Raw genomic sequence first — 27977 nt, 5'->3', positions numbered from 1 at the left:
TGGCACATACGTCATATTTCAGCGCCATCCAAAGATACACTCCACGCGTGGAAGGTAAATTCATCAGGATAAAGTATGTTTTAGTTGAGTTATTTAGTATAATAGTGCAGTATGTTCACTTTAATATTTGATTCACGTGTTTAACTCGTGTTAAAATGAAAGCTGAGCCTGTATAAACCAGGTAACATTCTGTATTAGTTTATTCAGTTTTGATCTAGAAATTGATGTATTTTATCATTTCTGAGTATACTTACAGCATCGTCAATAGATCTAGAACAATAAATGGGGTAAAAAAGAAATGAAATATTAAATATGGCATATTCAAAAAACAGTTTACTAACAAGTAACGTATTGACTGCACGCTTTTCATGTGATTATTTTTACTTATTGTCTGTTTATACTTTTTCCAGTGTTTACATTGTATATTTTGAAAACAGTTTTAAGTCGCTGAAGTATTATTTAATCATTATAAATTTTAAAGGTGCAGTTTGACATAATTTGGTGCCTTTTAATAATCATATAATATCAAAGATACCTTAGACAAACTACTATGCAGCATCAGCATGCAGCTGATCTGGGGGTGGGTTTCCCAAAAGCATCGTAGCACAAAGATCATCGTTAAATGGTAGCGCGAGCATCACAATGAACTCTCTCTCTCTCTCTCTCTCTCTGAGTTAAGATGCTCTTAGCATGGTTCGTTTCTATGGAATGTCATTTAAGTGACTGTCTAACTATATAAGTATATACAGTGGTGCTTGAAAGTTTGTGAACCCTTTAGAATTTTCTATATTTCTGCATAAATTTGGCCTAAAACATCATCCGATTTTCACACAAGTCCTAAAAGTAGATAAAGAGAACCCAGTTAAACAATTGAGACAAAAATATTATACTTGGTCATTTATTTATTTAGGAAAATGATCCTCAAAATTGTATGAAATTAGAGTCAGGTGTTTACAATCAATGGGATGACAATCAGGTGTGAGTGGGCACCCTGTTTTATTTAGGCTGCTGGGCCATAGAAGGTTCACGCTGCACGCTGCATGCTGCACGCGTGTAAAGAAAAGTGGACAAACGTAGCATGACTTGCTCTGGGCCATAGAACGGCGTTCACGTTGCACGCTGCACACTTCACGCGTGAAGCGTGAAATGAACATGCACACTTTTTTCTAGGAGTGAAGATGGAAATTCCAGTCAATGCATGCGGTCACCGCCGCGCCAGCCAATCAGAACGGGTCTAGGGAGATAACGCTATGCTTTCAGGGGAAAACTTCAGAAAAAATATAATTGAATGGTATAATTGAAAAATAGTTCTTCATCGGGATTGTCAAGCAGATTATAGAATGTTCGGTGAAATTCACCACGGGTTTCTCTCAGAAGGAAGTGTTCTCGGCTCCAAATTCTGTTCCTTTTTCTCTTCCTCTGTCTCAGTAAAAGCAGAATGAGGCAATCGTCGTCATCCGAAGAGTCCATATTGTTGGTTACTCGGTCAAAGTAGAACAGACGCAACACGTGAACATCCAAGCATGAAGTTTAATGGCCCAGGGTCCGGTTCTTCACGTGAACGTGCAGCGTGCAGCGTGAACCTTCTATGGCCCAGCAGCCTTAAAGAACATGGATCTATCAAAGTCTGATCTTCACAACACACATTTGTGGAAGTGTATCATGGCACGAACAAAGGAGATTTCTGAGGACCTCAGAAAAAGTGTTGTTGATGCTCATCAGGCTGGAAAAGGTTACAAAACCATCTCTAAAGAGTTTGGACTCCACCAATCCACAGTCAGACAGATTGTGTACAAATGGAGGAAATTCAAGACCATTGTTACCCTCCCCAGGAGTGGTCGACTGGCACTGTTTCTTTTCTTTCGGCTTCTGTTTACATTTTTCTGGCCCAGATATTAGCCCTCTACCCCCCAGCTGGAATGGGGCTTTTCCTTCAAAGACAACTCAGAAGGAATAAGTTTCAGTATGGGAAGGACAGTCAGTTGCAGAGTGCACTGAATTATAGGGCGGCACGGTGGTGTAGTGGTTAGCACTGTCGCCTCACAGCAAGAAGGTTCTGAGTTCGAACCCAGTGGCCGGCGAGGGCCTCCTCAGGTGCTCTGGTGTGGCTGCCCACTGCTCTGGGTGTGTGTGCGTGTGTGTTCACTTCTTCAGATGGGTTAAATGCAGAGGATGAATTTCACTGTGCTTGAAGTGTGCATGTGACGAATAAAGGTTTCTTCTTCTTATAACACTATATTTGTAGTTCACCCTGCAGGCATGAGAAGTGACCCTAAATTGACCCTTTAAAAGGGTAATCGCATGTGCATTATGAGAATCAAGAATTGTGCTCGGATTTTGCAGTATCTGCAAATGCTATCTCGCTCATCTCACCTGTTTTGACAGACAAAGCGAGAGTGTGTTTTAAAATGAGCGGGGACGTGGAGCGCATGCTGATCCAGTTTCAGGATGAAGGTGGCGAGCCTCTTGGATCTCCCTTCGATGTCCCATTGAACATAACTCCTGAGAAGCTGCAGCTGGTCTGTAATGCACTGCTCCAGAAGGTAGGACTTGATCCCGCTGCCTTGTTTTGGTGGGTGGTGAATGATTTGTAGCGATACTGGAGACTTGTTCAAAGCTAAAACTCAAGATACTTATTCTTCATGTTTGTTTTTCGTTTGTTTTTATTTGAACTTTTAGTTGTGATCATTTTACTCTTTTATATTAAAGTTTAGTGCGGTGTGTTTTAAGTCGCTCCCTTTTTCTCTCTCTCTCTTTCTCTCTCGGTCTCTTCAGGAAGAGCCGGTGCCACTCCTGTTCTTCGTGCAAGATGCTGAGGTGGTGTCGTCCCTTGGGGCTTGTGTGCAGACTCTGGGGGTGGAAACGGAGCAGGTGCTGCCAGTGGTGTACCAACCACAGGCCGTGTTCCGCGTGAGGGCTGTAGCTCGCTGCACCAGTTCGCTGGAGGGCCACACCGAGGCCGTCATCTCAGTGGCCTTCAGTCCCACAGGAAAGTGAGTGGAACAACCGTAAAGGAATAATCCTCCCCCCCCATTCGAAATCCTGTCTACAGAATCAGTTATATACAAGGAATTGAAATCCGGTTTTGAGTACTTGTGCTTACAGAAATTACACATTACAATAAGATAACACTGGTTGTATAGCACATGTTTGCTAGGAACAGTGGGGGCTATTTAACAGTTATTCCACGAAATCGAGTTGTACATGAACTACAGTGGTGCTTGAAAGTTTGTGAACCCTTTAGAACTTTCTATATTTCTGCATAAATATGACCTAAAACAACATCAGATTTTCACACAAGTCCTAAAAGTAGATAAAGAGAACCCAGTTAAACAAATAAGACAAAAAAATTATACTTGGTCATTTATTTATTGAGGAAAATGATCCAATATTACATATCTGTGCGTGGCAAAAGTATGTGAACCTCTAGGATTAACAGTTAAAGGAAAACTCTGGTACGAAATGCTTTTTAGGTCTATTTTCGCATTATTGGGAGTGCATACGTTGGGTTGCTATCACAATCGCGTCAATCGGATGTGTTTTGAGAAAATTCGTTTTTTTGTGATTTCAACCGGGAAGCGCTAACACGGCAGTGGCCGGGGCATGTCTTTTTGCCAATACAAAACGCTAGTTTTAAAACCATTGCAAAGCTCAAAACAACATGACAGTTCTGTGGAAGTGAGTTTAGGGTTCCTACAAGCAAAATGAGTTATCCCTGGCTCTGCATGTGCATGAGTGTGTTATAAGAGTAAATAAAAATCCAGCGACCTTACCTGAAGTCGGTCTTCCTCAGACGCCATCTTGAGTGGACAGTCCGTAAAAGTCGAGTGCCGAGTGAAGAGCCCATCCCGCTGGAAATGCACCATGGGCTCTGCACTCGACTTTTTAAAGATATTTTTTTGGGCTTTTTTTTCACCTTTATTATTGGATAGGACAGTTTAGAGACAGGAAATGAGCGGGAGAGACGGTGAGGGATCGGGAAACGACCCCGGGCCGGAATCGAACCCGGGTCCCCGGATTTATGGCATGGCGCCTTATCCACCTGAGCCACGACGCCCCCTCTGCACTCGACTTTAACGGACTGTCCACTCAAGATGGCGTCTGAGGAAGACCGACTTCAGGTAAGGTCGCTGGATTTTTATTACTCTTATAACACACTCTATCCGTGCACATGCAGAGCCAGGGACAACTCGTTTTGCTTGTAGGAACCCTCTACTCACTTCCATAGAACTGTCATGTTGTTTTGAGCTTTGCAATGGTTTTAAAACTAGCGTTTTGTATCAGCAAAAGGACATGCCCCGGCCACTGCCGTGTTAGCGCTTCCCGGTTGAAATCACAAAAAACTAATTTTCTCAAAACACATCCGATTGACGTGATTGTGATAGCAACCCAACGTATGCACTCCCAAAAATGCGAAAATAGACCTAAAAAGCATTTCACTCCAGAGTTTTCCTTTAATTTGAAGGTGAAATTAGAGTCAGGTGTTTTTCAATCAGTGGGATGACAATCAGGTGTGAGTGGGCACCCTGTTTTATTTAAAAAACAGGGATTTATCAAAGTCTGATCTTCACAACACATGTTTGTGGAAGTGTATCATGGCACGAACAAAGGAGATTTCTGAGGACCTCAGAAAAAGCGTTGTTGATGCTCATCAGGCTGGAAAAGGTGACAAAACCATCTCTAAAGAGTTTGGACTCCACCAATCCACAGTCAGACAGACTGTGTATAAATGGAGGAAATTCAAGACCATTGTTACCCTCCCCAGGAGTGGTCGGCCAACAAAGATCACTCCAAGAGCAAGGCGTGTAATAGTCGGCGAGGTCACAAAGGACCCCAGGGTAACTTCTAAGCAACTGAAGGCCTCTCTCACACTGGCTAATGCTAATGTTCATGAGTCCACCATCAGGAGAACACTGAACAACAATGGTGTGCATGGCATGGTTGCAAGGAGAAAGCCACTGCTCTCCAAAAAGAACATTGCTGCTCCTCTGCAGTTTGCTAAAGATCACGTGGACAAGCCAGAAGGCTATTGCAGGGATGAGAATTTTCTGCCGATCGGCGGATTTCCGACTTTTTCAGACCAAAATGATCGTTTTTGAGATCGATGTAAATCCGTTGAGAAATTTCCGGGGGGGGGTATGGTTAACGATCTGTGGTCACCTTAAAACGTCTTGATTCTTGGTGGGCTCCGGGTTAACACACTCGAGTCTTTCAACATGTCGTAATTAACATTCACTTTTGTGACAATGTTCGACTTATTTGCGGTAGAATTTTCGGGAAACCCCATCGCGTTCAGTGTATAAACACAAGTGCGCATGCTCTCCACGCGTGACTTGTAATCGCCGTTCACCGACCCGTACACACTGACGATACGCATTGGTAACATCGGAAAGACGCACGTATTCAGGCGGGATATTTTAGCATATCGACAATGGCAAAAGTCCTAGATAAGAAAGAAGAGGATCGAGCGAGGAAGATTGATAAAGGTGCAGGAATAAAGAACTGTTTTCGATGGGCTTGGTTAGAAAGAACACTGAATGTCGAGATCGACAAGCAGACTGTCACAACGAAGCTCGGTGATCACATCCGGAAAATAAACGTCCCAGGAAAAGTGCTTTGCTCATTGTGTTCTGACATGATAAACTACGCTATTAGAGGGGCAAGGACTGTCGAACTTCACATATACACCAAAAAACACAAAGGTTGGTAGAAAATTATTTTGCCTGTTCAATGATTCATTATATTTATAATGTATATCACACAAATCAATGCCGTGTGTGTGTGTGTCTCAAATACATTTCATATGTAAGTGTGTATCTTTTATAAATGGGGTTAGCTTATCTAATGTAGCATGTTGGGGAGAATCATAGTATCATATCTATATTTCTGATAAAATTTTAGGCATGATACCGTGTATAACTCTCCTACTTATTGCTCATTTCATAGGGGGACGGGGGAATTTCGTCTGCCCAAATTTTTTAGGCCAAGATGAACTTTAGTTTTTGATTTAAAAAAAAAATTCCAATATGTAATGACAATTGTACATGCCTGTTCTTTAATTCAAAATCACCATCTTGATCTTCAAATTGACCATATGGTATATGTATTACATTACACAACATCCTGTCCAGATAAAACCTAGTTAGTTCACACAACAGTTGAAAGGGAAGTGATGAGTGATGTTGAATGTTGCCTGCTTAATATGCAAGACCTCCTGCTACCATGATAACATCAGAAGAAAGCTTAAGAGAATTATATGATAGACCTTTTTTCTGGTTTGCACTTCATTTTAAAGGATTAGAGTATTCAAAGACATGAATAGCTAAAATGCAGAAATATAATACTGTAGAGCTCGTTTATATTAAAAGGTGCATTGATTTTTTGAAATCATCAAATGTGAATTGATTAAAAACAAATCTCTTGTACCGTATTAATCATTTTCACCTGGTAGTCCACCAAGAAGGGGAATTTATTTCCAAATACATTGCAACTTTTTGCTGATAAAATTAATGGTTTTGGGGTAAAAAAAAAAAAGCCAAAAATCATTAGCTCCCGCCCCCTGGGCCCCCACCGGGGCTCTGCCCCTGGGCCCTGCTGGGTGCCTGCGGCCCCCAAAACCCCGGCTTTTTTCAGACTTTTTAAAATATTTTTCATTCTCATCCCTGCTATTGGAAAAATGTTTTGTGGACAGATGAGACCAAAATAGAACTTTTTGGTTTAAATGAGAAGCGTTATGTTTGGAGAAAGGAAAACACTGCATTCCAGCATAAGAACCTTATCCCATCTGTGAAACATGGTGGTGGTAGTATCATGGTTTGGGCCTGTTTTGCTGCATCTGGGCCAGGACGGCTTGCCATCATTGATGGAACAATGAATTCTGAATTATACCAGCGAATTCTAAAGGAAAATGTCAGGACATCTGTCCATGAACTGAATCTCAAGAGAAGGTGGGTCATGCAGCAAGACAACGACCCTAAGCACACAAGTCGTTCTACTAAAGAATGGTTAAAGAAGAATAAAGTTAATGTTTTGGAATGGCCAAGTCAAAGTCCTGACCTTAATCCAATCCAAATGTTGTGGAAGGACCTGAAGCGAGCAGTTCATGTGAGGAAACCCACCAACATCCCAGAGTTGAAGCTGTTCTGTATGGAGGAATGGGCTAAAATTCCTCCAAGCCGGTGTGCAGGACTGATCAACAGTTACCGCAAACGTTTAGCTGCAGTTATTGCTGCACAAGGGGGTCACACCAGATACTGAAAGCAAAGGTTCACATACTTTTGCCACTCACAGATATGTAATATTGGATCATTTTCCTCAATAAATAAATGACCAAGTATAATATTTTTGTCTCATTTGTTTAACTGGGTTCTCTTTATCTACTTTTAGGACTTGTGTGAAAATCTGATGATGTTTTAGGTCATATTTATGCAGAAATATAGAAAATTCTAAAGGGTTCACAAACTTTCAAGCACCACTGTACATGCCGAGTCAACTATAAGCCATGTACGATGAGACTGAGTGGAGTACTTGTTTTATTCTATCCCCATTCACTGGATGTTGAGAAGCAGAGCATTTTTATTTTTTGCAAATTCGATAAATAAAAACTCATACAGAACGCCCGACAAAATAATTTCTGCTTAGGATGTAAACAAACTGGCGAAATGACAGGAGCAGTTTGTGAAAAATGCTGTAATAAAAATAATTATTGAAAAATGAAAAAGATATGTTCTTACCATCAAATACTTTTATTCCATATTTTGTTGGGTTTTTTTGGTGGTTGGCAAACCCGCTTAAAGGTGTATTACCGCCACTGACTGGGCTGGAGTGTAGAAGAGGAGACATGGGGGGGGGGTATATTCTTTTAGCTATTTCTGTTTCTTTTAAATACTTGGTAACAATTTTTGGGGTTTTGTTTTGTTTACGAGTAGAGTTTTTATTTCGTCCTTGGTTGGTTCAGCAGCACGCTCTGCCATTTTGTTTTTCTCTACTCACGGTATATGAGCTGATATCCTAGTAGTAGAGTAGCCAATCAGAGGACGTGATTGCTCATATCCAGTGAGTGTGGATAGAATAAATACAAATAAGTGGTGGCCTACGTGCAAGAGGTTGTTGATGATTTTTTTTTTTCCTCATTGCTTTCTGGTTTTGAGGGAGGAAAGTGTTCTTCCTATGAGCTTTTTAGCCAACTTGACAACATGTTGCAGTCTGTTCAGCTTAGTACAGGTTGCAGAACCAAACCAGACTGTTATTGAGGTGGTGATGCAGGAAGTACATTCTCTTCTGGGCTTTTTAAGCAAGACAGGGAAAGTTCGAGTCCTGAAGGAAAGTGGTTCACATAGTATATGAGATTACAGAGAAAGGAAAAGACAACCTGTTGATCCCAAACTCACTTTTAAGGGAAGATGATTCTGAGTACTTACTCTTTCCCTATTTATTTATTTGCATGCTTGCTCACTTCGACTGCAAATCAGGTGGAAACCAAGGCATTATAGCTATACCGCCATATTACCACACATTATTTACTCTGAGAAAGCAGCCATGTCTGTGAAAGCATACGATTTAGAGCTTCAACTACAAATAACTTTGACTCAGGAAAGCATCCCAGGGCTTTCCCCAGGAAAAAAAATATCAGAGCAGTGCTACTGATGTGGAGCCCAGCCCATAAGGCCTGGCCCAGAGGGCCCCGTAGGCTGCTGGGGGGATTGGGAGCATGTTCCCCTGGAAATTTTTGAAATTGGAGACTTCAAATGGTGCATTCTGGTGGCATCTAGGGCTGATTTAGGCACAATTCAACATTATTAAATTTGCTGTTGTTTACCTTGTCAAATATGCAAAAGACAAAATTTAAAGCGCAAAAGTAGATTTGAAATGGAAGCACTTTGTAGCAGGCATATTCATTTTCCAATTCCTGGATGCCAGGAACAGAATCGAGGTCAAGTCACGCAACAGCGCCATCTGGCGACCAACGCCTAGAACGTGGTTTTATGTAAGGTTATGAATGCACGCAGCAAAACCCTTTATTTTCACTTCTGGGTTGAATACCAGGATAGTCTAGACTCCGGGTCCGTAAGGGATGACGTTTAGGTCCGGACACGGACCGCAGTCCGCCAGTTAAAGACCTCGGGGCTAGAGATTTGATTGGCTATCTAGAATCACATGGGTAGTACAACTCGCACGCGATTGGTTTGTATGTTCCAATCCTTGCTCAGTACAGTGCTGTTTCAAAGCATAGCTGTGCCAGACAGGAAAGGAGTAACGTAGCGACTTAAAATTGATTCGCCTGTCAAAATTAAAAATAATTTCATAGTTTGTTAAACATAAGTACGGGTCCATAAGGGATGACGTTTAGGTCCGACCGCGGTCCGCCAGTTAAAGACCTCGAGTCTAGACCTATATATTCCAATAGCTTCCTATTTCTATAGTTATTGCTCGTTTTCAGACAGGAATAGGAGATATTATGTACAGAAAGTATTCTGCATTGTTTTTTTTTTTTCGTGTGCAAGTGACAGCATGGTACTGATGTCGCATAGCGGAGCACCGCGTATCCGTGCTTTGGGGAAAGCCCTGCATTCTACAAAAATGTGTCTTGTATAAGCATTAATTTTGTGCCCTTGTTTTGAGTTGTAAGGAAATTACTGACACTGTTTGTCATCCTAAACGATCCTTCCTCTGTGTTCAATCTGTCTTTAGATACTTGGCAAGTGGCTCTGGTGATACGACTGTGAGATTTTGGGATCTGACCACAGAGACTCCTCATCACACTGCCAAAGGTCAGGAAAGATGTACTGCGGTTGACTCCAATCAATATTATTTAGAATAGAACTCGTGTTTTATCTGAGTTGTGAGGTTAACAGGCTCTATTTATGCCTTTAAGGACACAAACACTGGGTTCTGTCCATCGCCTGGTCTCCAAACGGCAAGAAGTTAGCATCAGGGTGTAAGAACAGTCAGGTAAGTGTTTAAAAGACAGAAGCTATGCCTTTAAAATAGCGGCATTATCCGTACATTTAACAGTTATTCCACGAAGTCGAGTTGTACGTGAGCTGATAGCCGAGTTGGCTATAAGCCATGTACGATGAGATTGAGTGGAATAACTTTTATTCTATCCACATTGATTGATTGGATTTTGAGAAACTGAGCATTTTTATTTTATACAAAACATCTGACAATCATTTCCGCTTAGAATGTAAACAAACTGGTGAAATGACAGTAGCGATTTGTGAAAAATGCTGCTATAATAATAATTCTTGGGGGGAAAAAAAGATGCGTTCTTACCATCAAATACTTTTATTCCATATTTTGTTGCCTTTTTTTTGAGTAGAGTTTTTATTTTGTCCTCGGTTGGTTCAGCAACACACTCCGCCATTTTGTTTTTCTCTACTCATGGTATATGAGCTGATAACCTAGTAGTAGAGTAGCCAATCAGGGCACGCGATTGCTCATATCCAGTGAATATGGATAGAATAATTGTATGTATTATCTGTATAGGTTCTCCTCTGGGACCCAGCAACAGGACAGCAGATAGGAAAGACTCTGACCGGACACACCAAATGGATCACTTGGCTGTGTTGGGAGCCGTTGCACCTGTAAGTCCTGTCCTTCTGTCCTCATTTCATTGTTATTTGTGCCAGGAAATGCTGTTACTGCAGCTTGGTTTCAGATTTGGACATCTACAGGGACCCTGCATCAACATGCATTTTCAGTTTAATATTCAAATGGCATTTGTCAACATTAAAAAAAACAGACGTGGATGCGCAAAGTCAGGATTAAGGCCCGGTCCCACGATAAATATAACTATAAATAAATCGGTCCCCTGCAGTTTAGGCATTTGGTGGCTGGAGCAATTTTTCCAGGCCTGGACCTGATCCAATAAAACATCTGACCAATCAGGTAATTGTTTAAATGTGACGTTGTCTGAGTACATGCTGTTTTTTCTGGGGCATCTTTGTACATCCTTGTTGCGTCGTGAAATCATGGAATACGGATTCGCAGAAAATAAAAAATATAATACAAAGCACGGCTCTTTTATTCACGGATATGTGATTTTCCATGAAATATATCACTAGTAAATTAATAAAGTAAACATATAAATGCGGGCGGCACGGTGGTGTAGTGGTTAGCGCTGTCACCTCACAGCAAGAAGGTCCTGGGTTCGAGCCCCGGGGCCGGCGAGGGCCTTTCTGTGTGGAGTTTGCATGTTCTCCCCGTGTCCGCGTGGGTTTCCTCCGGGTGCTCCGGTTTCCCCCACAGTCCAAAGACATGCAGGTTAGGTTAACTGGTGACTCTAAATTGACCGTAGGTGTGAATGTGAGTGTGAATGGTTGTCTGTGTCTATGTGTCAGCCCTGTGATGACCTGGCGACTTGTCCAGGGTGTACCCCGCCTTTCGCCCGTAGTCAGCTGGGATAGGCTCCAGCTTGCCTGCGACCCTGTAGAAGGATAAAGCGGCTAGAGATAATAAGATGAGATGAGACATATAAATGCAGGTAAGATATTTTAATTATGAACTTCAGCAGTCCAAACGTTTAATTGTTTTAGACTTCTTAATTTTTTTTAATCCATGATGCATCATCTGTATGAAATCCGTAACCAATCTGTAATATACTGAAACGTCCGTGACCAATCTGTAAATTATTACCATCCATGATGCATCTGTATTAAAATCCGTGATCACTCTGTATTTTGTATCCTTTTTTAGTGGCTACTGCCTTATCGAGGCTGTAGCCCACTATGTCATCGTGTTGTAAGAATGAGTGTAACAATCGCGCATGTGCATACAGGTGTTCCTATTTAAAAAATGGCCAGTGAGTGTATACAATTCGGTTCACCATTCGAAATAAATGGATTAGACTAAAGAAATCGCTTTCAGACATGTTTATGCTTAATCCCGAGGGAAAGTGCGTTCCTGTTTTAAAATATACTCCAGGTTGTCCCCCTTTCCTCGCCTTCTTTGGCCAGTGGTCCTATGTGTGATGTAGATGTGACGCACTTCCGAGTTGTTACAGGAAGTTGTCGAAAAGAGTATCGAGGCCACTGAGCTCTGGCGCCGGGCCTTTTCCGGGAAATAAGAGTTTGGGTCATGACGACAGCATGTGTATGTCAGCCTCGGTTCAGAGGTTTCAGCTTTGAAAACTGTAAGAGATAAGAGTAGAATAATATAAAGTACAGACACTTGGTGTATTTTACTTCTGTGAATTATTTTTATTTTTTTTTTAATTGTTCATTTTTGGGTTACACTTCATTTTGGTGGCTACTACCTCATAGAGTAAATATATATGCTATATTTACTGTATGGACATGGGATCAGAAAACTATTTTATTTATAAGCAGTAGCCACATGTACCCATAGAGTCTCATCTCATCTCATTATCTCTAGCCGCTTTATCCTGTTCTACAGGGTCGCAGGCAAGCTGGAGCCTATCCCAGCTGACTACGGGCGAAAGGCGGGGTACACCCTGGACAAGTCGCCAGGTCATCACAGGGCTGACACATAGACACAGACAACCATTCACACTCACACTCACACCTACGGTCAATTTAGAGTCACCAGTTAACCTAACCTGCATGTCTTTGGACTGTGGGGGAAACCGGAGCACCCGGAGGAAACCCACGCGGACACGGGGAGAACATGCAAACTCCGCACAGAAAGGCCCTCGCCGGCCACGGGGCTCGAACCCGGACCTTCTTGCTGTGAGGCGACAGCGCTAACCACTATACCACCGCGCCGCCCGTACCCATAGAGTACCTGTTTTATTATATTTCCGTAGTCCGTGACCTGTCTGTATTTTATCAACCACCGGAGTATGCACATGGGTTGTTTTGAAGTCCAAGCTGTACAGTACGACCCGGAATAATGTGCTACTACTTGGGGGGAAAAACTTCCATGACTATTCCTAAGTTGCATGCATTTATTTCCCTGAGTGTCAGGACCAAGCGATATTAGAGTCAGGATTATAGTTTGGTGTGACTGCTCCAGACTGGAGCTAAATTCAGGCAGAGGTATAGTCATAGTTATAGGTATAGTTATCGGTGTTGTGGGACCGGGCCCTTAAGTTATTAATTATCCTCATAAAGATCTGTACTTCCCAAAATTGTATGTCCAAGCCTCATCTTTGCTTCAGTGTCACATGGATATTGCAGACTTGTATCTGCTGAAACTGCTGCTATAATCATAAGGACTGTCCTGTGTTAATCTCGGGACTCCTCACAATCTACTCCTACTGAACATGCTTTTAACACACCTTCATACTGTTTGACTCTTTCTAGCATACAGCTGTAGAAGAGTAATGATTTCTAATCATACTATCCAGTGTCACCTACTGGATTTGAACATAGTCCTTTGCTAGGTTTTTTTCCCTCATTTCCTCTCAAAGGATTTTTTCCCCCCTCCTCCATGACTGGCACTTCTGGCGTGCTCATTAATGATCTAACTCAACATCTGGATTCCTGTAAAGCTGCTTTTTGATGATGTCTCTGGTTAAACTTACTAAGCATAAAAAATCGACCTGAATTAAGATCATATGTAGGGGTAGGATCAGTCGCTTGCAGTGGATGAGTGAGGAAGTGGGCTGCCGTTATAAGGTCAGTGTCTTTATTAGCTCATGTCCTTTAACCGAATGAAAACGTGCTCCTTGAGCCGTTGTTTGTTTCGTGTGTAATGCACAATACATAAGTTATTTGTTGTTTATGTGGAGTTTGTCTGTAGTGCTAATTATAGTAATGACATATCGATATTTGTGCGTTTTGCTAACTAACTTGCTAAATACACTCACCGAACACTTTAATAGGAACTTGTTCCTGATGCTAAGATTCCTGTTCTTGGCTGGCAGGAGTGAAACCCAATGTGGTCTTCTGCTGTTGCATGCTGAGATGCTTTTCTGCTTACCACGGTTGTAAAGAGTGATTATGCGAGTTGCTATAGCCTTCCGGGCAGCTCGAACCAATCTGGCCATTTTCCTCTGACCTCTTTTATCAACAAGACGTTTCCACGCACAGAACTGTCACTCGCTCAAGGCCTCTGCATGCTCTTGCGACAAGGCAGATAGCTTTTCGCAGACAGTTGTAATTTATTGTTGAGCGGGGGAATAGGCGTGCACGATGTTATTCACCGGCACAACGCAAGGGGGCGCAAAGTCGCTAGGAGTAGTTGGTGGGTGTGGTTAGTGGAGTGTTTATCCTCCGGTTACTTATAATGACTAGAACTTTTTTTTTTTATAATGACTAGAACTGGAGTCGTATAGATGTACGTACTTCCTCAATCAACCGCTCTTCGTGCTGCTCCATCTTCGCTCGTGTTTTTAAAAATGCCGGTCGTGAAAACAAAACAAACCGGGAAAGTAGGGAAGCGGAAGTGCGTGTACAGCGGATGTAGAGTGGACCAATCAGAGCCCTCTTGTCTGCGGCGCTGTCTGCGAGGCTTCTGCGGTGGTCACAATTTTTGGGAGGTGCGCGCAGAGCGTCTGCGAAGGTGGGGGGGCTACGCAGACACTGTCTGCGAGGACTGGGTTGTCAGCGTAAATTGGCCTTCAGTGTTTTTTGTTTTTCACACCATTCTGTGTAAACTGTAGAGACTGTTGTGTGTGAAAACCCCAGGAGATCAGCAGTCTTTTTTTTTTTTTTTTGGGGGGGGGGCTTTTTTCACCTTTATTGGATAGGACAGTGTAGAGACAGGAAATGAGTGGGAGAGAGATGGGGAGGGATCGGGAAATGACCTCGGGTCAGAATCGAACCCGGGTCCCCGGATTTATGGTATGGCGCCTTATCCACCTGAGCCACGACGCCCCCAGATCAGCAGTCTCTCTGAAATACTCAAACCAGTCCATCAGGCACCAACACCCATGCCACAGTGAAAGTCACAGAGATCACAGTTTTTCCCATTCTGATGTTCGAAGTGAACATTAAGTGAAGCTCTTGATTTGTATCTGCATGATTTTATGCATTGTGCTGCTGTCAAGGGATTGGCTGATTAGAGAACTGCATAAAACAGCAGGTGGATGGGTGTACGTAATAAAGTGGCCGGTGTGTATATATAACGAGCTATAGAATTTTTTTTTTTTTTTTTTTTGGGGGGGGGGGGGGGGGGGGGTTTGTATGTTATAGTTATGTAACTATGATTTTAAGCTCGTTAATATTTTTGTATTTTCCATCTACTTTGCAAGATGTCGTCACTGTCAGGTTTTATTAGCACTAGAAATAAAAAGGGCACATACAGTATATTAATGTTAACAGCATTTAGCAGATGCCCTTATTCAGAGCGACTTAGGCCAAGTTTACATTAGACCGTATCTGTCTCGTTTTCTTCGCGGATGCACTGTCCGTTTACATTAAACCGCCTGGAAACGCCGGGAAACGGGAATCTGCCAGCGTCCACGTATTCAATCCAGATCGTGTCAGCTCCGGTGCTGTGTAAACATTGAGAATACGCGGATACGCTGTGCTGAGCTCTAGCTGGCGTCGTCATTGGACAACGTCACTGTGACATCCACCTTCCTGATTCGCTGGCGTTGGTCATGTGACGTGACTGCTGAAAAACGGCGTGGACTTCCGCCTTGTATCACCTTTCATTAAAGAGTATAAAAGTATGAACCATCCTTCCACTTGCAAGTAGTAAGTGATATGCACTGGGATCACACACACAGCGGCTCAGTCCCGAATCACTGCTCGTGCGCTATACTCGCGCGCTCTGTGAGCTGCGCAGGGCCGGAGTGCGCACCCTCCAGAGGGCACTCGCTGTTCAGGCCGGAGTGATTTGGAGCGCAGGATGCCTGCGGAGCCGGGCGTATCCGTGTATTGGTGTTGCTGTGTGCACACTAATCGTTTTAAAAACATTAATCTGATGATCCACTGATATGGTCTAATGTAAACCCCACCTTAGAGAAGTGCTTTGCAGTCTCTATCAAAAACGCATCCTTACGCCAGTTCACTAGGGGTACCATCAGTGTAAAAATATGCCTTTTATCCATAATAATATTCATGAAATGCATTTATCCGAAGATAAGTATATAAAAATAGTGTTGTGTCCTCTACATTTGTGTGTAAAATGACTTGAAAAACCAGAACATAATGGACAATACACTGGAGAAACGCATTAATGCTTTCACTTCTCTAGTGAGCCAGCAAAGGAATTTGAATTGTTCAAACTTGGCACGTGAATGCAAGCTTTATTACATTGCCACATTGCCCATATAGTTGAACACCTGGAGTATCTTAGGTTTTATAAGAGTATAATCACTATTACAGACCAACAAAAGGATACAGAATAGTAACTACAGTGGCTATAAAAAGTGTACACACCCCGTTAAAATGATAGGTTTTTCTGATGGGAAAAAAAAAGAGATGACGATAAATAATTTCAAAACTTTTCCCACCTTTAATGTGGCCTATAACCTGTACAATTCAGTTGAAAAATAAATCTGTTTGGGGGGCAAAACATAAATAAAAAGTGTACAATAAGCTGGTTGAATAAGTATGCACACCCTTAAACTAATGCTTTGTTGAAGCACCTTTTGATTTAATTACAGCATTTAATCTTCTTGGGTCGGAGTCTATCAGCCTGCCACATCTAGACTTGGCAATATTTACCCACTCTTCCTTTCAAAAGCGCTCCAAATCTGTCAGATTGCGAGGGCATCTCTTGTGCCCAGCCCTCTTCAGGTCACCCCACAGATTTTCAATTGGATTTAGGTCTGGGCTCTGGCTGGGCTGTTCCAAAACTTTAATTTTCTTCTGATGAAGCCATTCTTTTGTTGATTTCGATGTATGCGTGGGGTCATTGTCAGGCTGAAAGATGAAATTCATCTTTATCTTTCTAGCAGACACCTGAAGGTTTTGGGCCAAAATTGACTGGTATTTAGAACTGTTAATAATTCCCTCCACCTTGACTAAAGCCCCTGTTCCAGCTGAAGAAAAACAACCCCAAAACATGATGCTGCCACCACCATGCTTCACCGTGGGTATGGTGTTCTTTTAGTGATGCGCAGTGTTGTTTTTGCACCAAACATACCTTTTGGAATTGTGGCCAAAAAGTTCAACCTTGGTTTCATCGGACCATAACACATTTTCCCACAAGCTTTTAGGAGAGTTGATGTATTTTTTTTTTTACAAAGTTTAGCCGGGCCTGGATGTTTTTCTTTGTAAGAAAAGGCTTCCATCTTGCAACCCTACCCCACAGTCCAGACATATGGGAAATGCGGGAGATTGTCATGTGTAGTACACAACCAGTACTTGCCAGAAATTCCTGCAGCTCCTTCAGTGTTGCTGTAGGCCTCTTGGCAGCCTCCCTGACCAGTTTTCGTCTTGTCATCAATTTTGGAGGGAAGTCCAGTTCTCGGTAATGTTACTGTTGTCCCATATTTTCTCCACTTCCTGATGACTGTCTTCACTGTGCTCCATGGTATATCTAATGCCGTGGAAATGTTTTTGTCCCCTTCTCCTGACTGATACCTTTCAACAATGAGATCCCTTTGATGCTTTGTAAGCTCTCTGTGAACCCTGGCTTTTGCTGGAGGATGCAACTGAGTAAATGTCCGAACTTTATTTGGGGTTAATCAGTGTCATTTTAATTGATGGCAGGTGTGAACCCAAAAAGACTGAATGCTGTAATTAAATCAAAAGATGCTTCAACAAAGTATTAGTTGAAGGGTGTGCACACTTGCGCAACAAGCTTATTGTATGTTTTTGTTTGTTTTTCCCCTTAACAGATTTGTTTGTTTTTCAATTGAATTGTGCAGGTTATAGGTCACATTAAAGGTGGGAAAAGTTTTGAAATTATTATTATTTTTTTTTTTTACATCAGAGAAACCTATCATTTTAACGGGGTGTGTACACTTTTTATATCCACTGTACCTCGGCCAAGCTACATATTTGGATTTGCATCAACATTTAATCAATTGTTCCTTGGCCCATGGCCCACCTTTCCTCAAAATGTCATCAGTCCGTTCACTACTTTTTCAGTTACTTTAGGAACAGATAGACAGACAGACAAACAAACGGAGGTGAAAGCATAACCTCCTCCAACAAAGTTTGTGGAGGTAATTAAATAAGGAAAGCTAAATCTTTGTGGAACTTATTAACTGCTCGCTGTCAGATCCTAATGGGTCTTTAAATGGATGCTTTATTAAAGGCAGGCACACTTGAAGAGTAAGTGCATTAATCCTGTTATTAACTGCAAACCATAAATACATGGTGTGTAACAAGTACCTAATTAGAGCAATAAAGCTTTTGGTCTTTTCCAGTTCGATTAGATCTAAATTGTTTAAAAAAAAAAAAGTCTAACTTTTCTCAGTTTAGTTAACATGTTAATAATAAATGTTATTATTGTCAGGTAATTTATACTTCTTCCTTAGTTAGCTGTTTCACATTTAGAGCATTTAAAATGAGCTTGTTTAAACAAAAAATGTTACAGGATGTTCAAAAATGTTTAACTGGCAGTATTTAATACTCGAGTTGAACTCGTACAACTTCATTGCACTGATTTATTTTTTATTTTCCCCCCCACCATCCATCTGCTCCATGACATCTCCCCCCATTTTTTTCTTTATCATGTATTGCATCTAACTGTGTTTACTGTGTCACTCTGCCAAAGGAACCCTGAGTGCCGGTACTTGGCTAGCTCATCTAAAGATGGCTCGGTTCGGATATGGGACACGGTACTGGGCCACTGCGATAAGATCCTGACGGGCCACACGCAGTCAGTGACCTGTGTTAAATGGGGAGGGGATGGCCTTTTGTACACTTCATCCCAGGACAGGACTGTAAAAGTGTGGAGGGCCAAAGATGTAAGAGCAAACCCTTTTATCTGTGCGTACATGCGTACAGTACCAGTCAAAAGTTTGGATACACTACTCATTCACAGGTTTGTCTGTATTTTGACTATTTTGTACATTGTAGAACAATACTGAAGACATCAAAACTATGAAATAACACATGGAACACTTACTGACTGAGTGGGAGGGCCAGACGGGAAAATATTTGGCTCGAGGTCATGCCGTACAGACCAAGCACAGTGAGGTCCATACAAATGGTCAAAAGCCAAATATTTTCCCATCCAGCCCGACCTAAGTCAGTCAATAAGCATTTTATCATGTGATCTTTTCAGGGTTTTCCATACATAGACCATTGTGTGGTGCAGCGCCACACAATGGATTCCTATCGCCACACAATCAGACTCGCGATTTTGGGGGAAAAAAAATTCCATTGTGTATCGTTCCGTTCATTCATAGTGCTCTTTCTTCTCATTCACGCGCGCGCGCACACCCACACACAGAGAGAGAGAGAGAGAGAGAGAGAGAGAGACGGAGAGGCGTGTACACAGGCCTGCCGGTGCGCATATACCCGGACTGCAAGTAGGCCTGTTAGGCTAATTAAAAATAACGCAGCCTTCCCGATTCGCCTTCCGCCCCCTTATTTTAAAAGGTAGCCTACGTCATGCTCGTGATGAGCTTTATCATAGCCTTCTTGGCTTACATGAAACAGACATCCCTGAGTCAGGCTATAAACCAATTTTGATGCATACAGTAGCAGCTTGACACGAGGAACCGGCCTTATTGCATTATCCCGTTTATCCCGCTTCAGCATTCATGCAAGTTATTTATAATGGCTTGACATTCACAATAAATAAGGATTTCCCACTAGCCTAATTTTATTATTATTTTGTTGTTACATTATACTATTTATTTCATTTTAGTATTGGTTGAGGTAAGTGTTGAGTTCAATATTTAAAATAAAAACCTCCAGCTTGTTTTTTGCAACTTATTCCTTGAATGTCAACTAAAGAATGATTGAAAGATTGCCACCAAAAAGGCAAAAAACTAAGGTAAAAACTAAACTTTAACTTCAATTTTGGTGAGTAATTTTCATAAATTTAAAAGACAGGTTTTCCACCAACATCAAGCCCAGCAAACTAATGGCCTGCCCTGTAATTTAAAGTTGGGTTGAGGAATGAAACCAGGCAGGGTTCTGGTAAAAATTGTTTTAGCTGTCTTATCTTAAAAACTTAAAAGAATTTAGATTGAACTGAATAATCTCAAATGCTTCTTGTAGCTTTAAAATAGTCCCAGCAGGTGACTCTGAAGAAAAATACTGTGTGTTTGAACACCACCCGCTGTAAACACTTTGCATACACCCCAATGACCGACTCCACCGACCGCCACGACACCACCGCGCACGATTCCCTCATTGGCACAGTGGAGCACCACAAATTGCTACCTGGTCTGTGGGAAACACTGCTTTTTAACTAACATGCACAGTGGAGAACAACAGTGTCCGAAAAACGAACCATCTCATCTCATTATCTGTAGCCGCTTTATCCTGTTCTACAGGGTCGCAGGCAAGCTGGAGCCTATCCCAGCTGACTATGGGCGAAAGGCGGGGTACACCCTGGACAAGTCGCCAGGTCATCACAGGGCTGACACATAGACACAGACAACCATTCACACTCACATTCACACCTACGGTCAATTTAGAGTCACCAGTTTACCTAACCTGCATGTCTTTGGACTGTGGGGGAAACCGGAGCACCCGGAGGAAACCCACGCGGACACGGGGAGAACATGCAAACTCCACACAGAAAGGCCCTCGCCGGCCCCGGGGCTCGAACCCAGACCTTCTTGTTGTGAGGCGACAGCGCTAACCACTACACCACTGTGCCACCACTGTCTGATAAATCATCTGGATAATAAAGTTCACTTTCACTGTGCTCAAGTGTGTCGCTTATTTTTCAAAGTAACAATTCAGAGCAGAATGAAAACGGCGGAAGTGAGGGAAACGGGTCCGGGGCTGCATAAGGCTTTTCTTGCCTTCTTAATGCGTTTGAGTTTAAATAGTAAATAAAAATGCAGTAAATAGCCCTATTCCACAATTGTAGTAATCCATATAATGTCTAGCACTGTTCAACTAAGTAAAGAGAAATGACCATCATTACTTAAGACATGAAGTGTCTTTTAAATTATAAAAATGGAAAAAAAAATTAATTAGAAGGTGTGTCCAAACAATTGCCTGGTACCGTATACACGTGACTGTTAGATTTGCAGCACTTCTGTATCAATTTAAGAACACCTTTTTTCCACAATACATATTTTTACAGAAAATTCATTATTTCTGACCTAACAATTGCTGAACTAAATAAAGATATGTTTGGATTTCTCCTTGCTTTAGGGGGTTCAGTGTCGGACATTGCAGGGTCATGCTCACTGGGTGAACACGCTGGCCCTCAGCACCGACTACGTCCTCCGTACAGGAGCCTTCGAACCAGCTACTGCTACCATCAACCCTCAGGAACTTACGGGCTCATGTAAGATGAACAATGCATGCAATTAGTCTTTAAAGATGGATATGGGGTTTATGGTATCTGATTATTGTACCAGTCTGGGACTTGCTTAACATCGAACAAAGGGACTTTAATCAAGTCCACATTTTAAACTCTCAGTCACTAATTTTGTGGTCTCGCAGGGCTGGACATGAGCTCGAACAAAAAAACCACACCCGCAGGCTGGCTTTTAAAAATGTGGCAGTGAGTTATAGGGAAAACGAGCACAAACAACGCTACCCTCACTCACAAGCTTCTAAAACATTGCCCAGTTTTTCTAGTCTAATATACGTTTAACATCCAAAGGAGTACCAACAATTCACGCAAGTTATATCTTCAAAACAGATGTTTAACCCAGTGATTTTGGCCTAGCGAAGCATTTTAGTGCACATAATCTGTTCTCCACACACACACCAACAAACGGATGCATGCTTTACTGGTGTCTTATTTAGTGACTGTTCTGCTGTCCTGGTTTACTCTCATAATACCATATGCTGGTTGTTATGGGTGTTCTCATTAAAGACTACGAATAAATAATATCAATAATAATAATAACTAGAGGTACTGTGCCAAGGGCACAGTGGTATCCCATTTCCACACCTGAGGCCTTGGGACAAAGGTCAAGGTCACAGAACTGAGAGAAATGAGGCCACTTGTGTGGAATCTGATGACAAAGGGAAAAGGATATCATACTTCCCATGGTTCATAATATTAACCAAGTTCCTATCTTTCACCAATTTTTTGATGCAGGCCAGTAAAAAAAATATACCGATCATTGATCTGACCTGTCAGGGTCACTCCAGGACAAAACCAGTGTTCCCAAATGAAAGCCCATATATGACATGGTTAATAGTAACTATAACCTTATCTTGCTCCGTTTTTGAGATATAGGCCATTGAAAATATGTGACCTAATATTGACCTCGGTCAAAACTATAAATATTCATTAAAACACGTTTTTCTATGGCAAAGGAGCAAGGCTGGCTCAGAGACCATGAAAAATAGACAAAAAACTGACTTTTTGCTATAGAGTCACCTAACTGACAAGTTCAAGGTCACGTAACTCGGTGAAAATAGGTCCGATTGCTTAACCGATGCAAACTATTTTTGATGCCCCCCCAAATAGGTTCTCCATACTCCATTTGGTGAAAATTCATGAAAAAATGAGGGAGGAGTAGCGATTTAACGCACAAGTGACCTTTGACCTAATTCTGGCAAAGGGTCAAGGTCAGAGGTCAAATGAGTGCAAAAAAAATTAAGGTATAAAGGCCATGGAAGGGCGGCACGGTGGTGTAGTGGTTAGCGCTGTCGCCTCACAACAAGAAGGTCCTGGGTTCGAGCCCTGGGGCTGGCGAGGGCCTTTCTGTGCGGAGTTTGCATGTTCTCCCCGTGTCCGCGTGGGTTTCCTCCGGGTGCTCCGGGTTCCCCCACAGTCCAAAGACATGCAGGTTAGGTTAACTGGTGACTCTAAATTGACCGTAGGTGTGAATGTGAGTGTGAATGGTTGTCTGTGTCTATGTGTCAGCCCTGTGATGACCTGGCGACTTGTCCAGGGTGTACCCCGCCTTTCGCCCGTAGTCAGCTGGGATAGGCTCCAGCTTGCCTGCGACCCCGTAGAAGGATAAAGCGGCTACAGATAATGAGATGAGATGAGATGAGGCCATGGAAGATAGCATGAAAGAATTTTGTCTAGCTTGTCCTGGTACTGTACCAGGTGGTCCCATTCATAGCCATTCCTGAACATTTTATGACATCATGGCATCATGTGATGTCATGCATGATCTGGAGATCACAGATGGTCACTACCTACACTACCGTTCAAAAGTTTGGGGTCACTTTGAAATGTCCTTATTTTTGAAAGAAAAGCACTGTTCTTTTCAATGAAGATCACTTTAAACTAATCAGAAATCCACTCTATACATTGCTAATGTGGTAAATGACTATTCTAGCTGCAAATGTCTGGTTTTTGGTGCAATATCTCCATAGGTGTATAGAGGCCCATTTCCAGCAACTCTCACTCCAGTGTTCTAATGGTACAATGTGTTTGCTCATTGCCTCAGAAGGCTAATGGATGATTAGAAAACCCTTGTACAATCATGTTAGCACAGCTGAAAACAGTTGAGCTCTTTAGAGAAGCTATAAAACTGACCTTCCTTTGAGCAGATTGAGTTTCTGGAGCATCACATTTGTGGGGTCGATTAAATGCTCAAAATGGCCAGAAAAATGTCTTGACTACATTTTCTATTCATTTTACAACTTATGGTGGTCAATAAAAGTGTGACTTTTCATGGAAAACACAAAATTGTCTGGGTGACCCCAAACTTTTGAACGGTAGTGTATATGCACACCAAGTTTCATCCAGATATTTTCAAAACTGAGCAAGAAATGACCCTTGTCTAACTACGACGTGTACACTAAACCTAAGCAATTTCAAGATGATAATAATAATAGTAGTTACATGTATGTGTGATGTACCTTTTGGATTAACGCTCATTTGCTTGCTTCCTACAGTGGAAGAAATCAAAGACAGAGCATTGCAGCGATATAACAAAGTCAGAGTAAGTGCAAAGCGTCTGCTAATGAGATTTTAGTTCATACAATGGTACTTTTACACTTTATTGAGCGTTCTCTCTGAATCAGGGTGAGGCTCCTGAGAGATTGGTGTCAGGTTCTGATGACTTCACGCTGTTCCTGTGGAATCCAGCAGAGGAGAAGAAGCCTGTGGCTCGTATGACTGGACACCAGGCTTTGGTCAATGAGGTGCTCTTTTCCCCTGACACACGTCTGCTCGCAAGTGCTTCTTTCGACAAGTCTATCAAGATCTGGGATGGCAGGACTGGCAAGTATGTAACTGAGCCTGATATTTTCTACTCTTTTGATTGTTGCATCTAGACTAGAGGTGGGAAGCATGAAAAAAATCACTGCGACACCTTTACAATGGAGTGTCATGATTTGAACTGTCAGGGTATTACAAACCCTTTTCCAAAAAAGTTGGGATGTTGTGTAAATATAAATAAAAGCAGAATGTGATGATTTTTCAAATCATGGAAACCCTATATTCCATTGGAAATAGTATAAAGATAACATATCAAATGTTGAAACTGAGAATTTTAATTTGTTTGAAAAATATATGCTCATTTTTAATTTGATGTCAGTAAAATGTTTCAAAAAAAGTTTGGACGGGTGTGTTTACCACTGTGGTGCATGACCTCTACTTTTAACAACACTCTGTAAACATTTGGGAACTGAGGAGACCAATTGCTGTAGTTTTGAAAGAGAAATGTCCCATTTGTACCTGATATACAATTCTAGTTGCTAAACAGTTCGGGGCCTCCTTTGTTGTATTTTGCGCTTCACATCACACCAAATGTTTTAAACGGGAAACAGGTCTGGACTGCAGGCAGGCCACTTTAGCACCCGGACTCTTTTACTACAGAGCCATGCAGTTTTAATATGTACAGAAAGCGGTTTGGCATTGTTCTGCTGAAAGAAGGAAGGTCTTCCCTGAAAAAGATGTCATCTGGATAGCAGCATATTGTTCTGAAATGTGTATGTATTATTCACCATTAATGATGCTCTCCCAGATGTACGAGCTACTCATGTCATGTGCAGTAATACTCCCCATACCATCCCGGATGCTGGCTTTTGAACTGTGTGCTAATAACAAGCCGGAGGTCTCCTCTCCTCTTTAGCCCAGAGGTCGCAGTGTCCATAATTTCCAAAAAGAATCCAAAATGATCTCGGACCCAGAGAAGGTGGCTGCGTTTCTGGATGTTGTGTAGATATATATGGTTTTAACTTGCATTTGTGGATGCAGTAATGAACTGTTTTCACAGACCAAGGTTTTCTGAAGTGTTCCTGAACTCATACATTGATTTCCACTACAGACACATGTCTGCTTTTAATACGGTGTCACCTGAGGGCCTGAAGATCACAGGCATCCAATGCCAGTTTTCAGCCTTGTCTCTTGCACACAGAGATTTCTCCAGATTCTCAGAATCTTTTAATGATATTATGTGCCATAGATGATGTGATACCCAAATTCTTTACAATTCTACATTGAGGAACATTATTCTTAAATTGTTGCACTGTTTGCCCACACAGTCTTTCACAGAGCAACCCCTCCCCATCTTTACTTCTGAGAGACTCTGCCTCTCTGGGATGCTCTTTTTTTTTTTATACCCAATCATGTTACTGACCTGTTGCCAATTAACCTAATTAGTAGTTGTTGTTTGTTTTTCCAGTCTTTTGTTGCCCCAGTCCCAACTTTTTTGAAACATGGTGCTGGCCTCAAATTCAAAATGAGCATATATTAAAAATAATAATAAAATAAAATTTCAGTTTCAACATGTCATGTGTTGTCTTTTTACTACTTTTAATGAAATATTATTTCCACGATAAATTGTTTCCACGATTTGCAAATCACATTTGTTTTTATTTACACTTTACACAGCGTCCCAACTTTTTTGGAAGCAAGGTTGTAAATTGGTTAAAGACACTGCCCTGTTTAAAAAATATTCAATATTTCGTATGAAATATGTACAGAAGCCGAGAGAGGCCCTTCATATAATCCTTTTTTTTTTTTATTCACTTTGTTATCCCGAGATAACGACATAATTAATTCAGGATCTCGAGAAAACAACACAACTAATTCAAGATCTCGAGAAAACAAAATTATTTCATGATCTCGAGTAAACAGCTGAGAAATGGTTCATTCAGGTGCGCCAAGAGACTTGTGATATGCTGACTTTGGAGCTATTTCTCATTCTGTATAGACGCAACTTTGGTCATTAGAATGTCTGGAATAATCGATCACCTAATAAGGCAATATTTTGATCAGGGGTTGACACAGGGAGAGATTGCATTAAGCCTTTTAATAAGGGATAATTTCAAAATTAGTCCACGGCACCTCCGCAGAAGACTGGCCCAGGGAGAGAATATCTCGGCTGTTTTCTCGAGATCATAAAATAATTTTGTTTTTTCGAGATCTCGAATTAGTTGTGGTGTTTTCTCGAGATCCTGAATTATGTCGTTATCTCGGGATAACAAGGTGAATAAAAAAAGATTATATGAAGGGCCTCTCTGGTGGCTTCTGTAAATATGCAACAACATTTTTAAATCATTATCTGTATAATGTATATAGGTCAAACTTTGAAAGGTTTTTCAAAACAACAAAAATTATTTAAAATATTTTTTTTTCTTAAATAGACTTTGTGTCGCATTTTTGTTAACATTTAATGTTAATGTAGACTGTTTCAAATCACATTCTTATATAATTAGGGTTAAGAGAGAACTATAAAGGAACTGTGTAATGTTGCATGTTGGGTATAATGTCAAATCATACTGACATTTATTCCAGAAAAATACACTAGATGGCGCCCAAGTGACATTGATCTTAATTTCAGCATCCCCTGTTATTCAGCCAGAAGAAACTAGAAATGTCTTTCCACTGCTTTTGTTTTCCTTGTAGTCCTTAAAGGTAATAGACCGTACTTATCCTATTGCAAATCTCTTAGAGAAGTAATAGAGTATAGTAATAGAAATAATATTGAAGAATTAAGCTGCTAAGGTCCTCAGACATCAAGCACTTGGCACAAGTTACAGCTGCACTTCAGTTACCTCAGCCAAATATAGCAGCACATCATGGTTTTCATGGTCCATACACCCCGTTTCATACAGTCAGCTCGTCCAGTCTTAGTGTACTGGTGCTTCATAAGACAAGACTATCTATCATACAGGCCAGATCGACTGACTGTATTACAGATCTCTCTGTGACTGATCCATGTCTCATGAAGCAATCCTGAATGTGAGAATTGCACACCATAATTCCCATAAACAGATAAAGTTCAGTATAAATGCAGGATTCAGTGCTGTACCATTTCCCTCCTGCAGGTATCTAACGTCTCTCCGGGGTCACGTGGCCGCTGTGTATCAGGTGGCGTGGTCAGCAGATAGCCGTCTGTTGGTGAGTGGGAGCAGTGACAGCACACTGAAGGTGTGGGACGTGAAGACAGGCAAACTGAGCGTGGATCTGCCTGGACATGCTGATGAGGTAAGAGGATCACTTCGGGGGGTTTTTGTGCATATTTGATTTATTACTTTCAATATTATTCATGTTTACTAATAGTGTTGTGTGACGTCAATGTTTCGTTCAGGTTTTTGCTGTAGATTGGAGTCCTGACGGTCAGCGAGTGGCTAGCGGTGGGAAAGACAAATGTCTACGGATGTGAGTAATTACCTTTCATATTGCCCTGCTTTGTCTACCATTTACACATCATGACGTGCTAACACTTGGTATCTCGGATTTCCACCCCCACTTAGATGGAGGAGGTAGCTGATGCAGGTTCCTGCCCCCACCACTGCACGGACAATCATTCAAACAGCCTACACCATGGGATAACACAGCTGTATCAGCTTGAACCTTGACTTAATTACCCAGTGCCCCAGTACTCTCAAATCAGCCAAGAGGACATGTACAGCACATGCTGTAGCCTTCTAACTATAAAACAGAAGCATGAAGTAATGGTGTCTCTTTACCAGCATTGCTCAGTACGTGAAGTCCCCACAATTGACCTGGGCTAATTTCTGGAATCCCCACATACAGGGAGAGCACGTATTCAGAGATTCAATAACTCCTGTAGAGAATTTTAAAATAAAATTCATTGGGCCAAGCTA

The 27977-nt window shown here is 41.7% G+C and overlaps 1 protein-coding gene across 3 annotated transcripts; it reads left to right on the top strand.

Annotated features, from left to right (window-relative positions):
- Positions 1–2: 2 nt before the first annotated feature.
- On the top strand, positions 3–27977 carry nle1 (notchless homolog 1 (Drosophila)). 3 transcript variants are annotated; one of them, XM_060909385.1, is made up of 13 exons: positions 3–73; positions 2386–2543; positions 2776–2993; positions 9691–9770; positions 9875–9951; positions 10489–10586; positions 18583–18775; positions 21153–21288; positions 23814–23860; positions 23943–24145; positions 27195–27354; positions 27458–27528; positions 27624–27977. In XM_060909385.1, the coding sequence occupies exons 2-13, from the start codon at positions 2409–2411 to the stop codon at positions 27634–27636; spliced, it is 1431 nt and encodes a 476-aa protein (XP_060765368.1). In that variant the 5' UTR covers positions 3–73; positions 2386–2408; the 3' UTR covers positions 27637–27977. The 3 variants fall into 3 exon arrangements, with proteins under 3 accessions (XP_060765368.1, XP_060765367.1, XP_060765366.1); XM_060909384.1 differs by having other exon boundaries at positions 9–54; XM_060909383.1 differs by lacking the exon at positions 3–73 and adding an exon at positions 83–181.

This window comes from Neoarius graeffei, chromosome 25 (genome assembly GCF_027579695.1).
Source record: "Neoarius graeffei isolate fNeoGra1 chromosome 25, fNeoGra1.pri, whole genome shotgun sequence".
NCBI classification, from domain to species: domain Eukaryota; kingdom Metazoa; phylum Chordata; class Actinopteri; order Siluriformes; family Ariidae; genus Neoarius; species Neoarius graeffei.
Note: the sequence above shows the minus strand (reverse complement) of the source record. Positions and strands in the feature narration are given on the sequence as shown.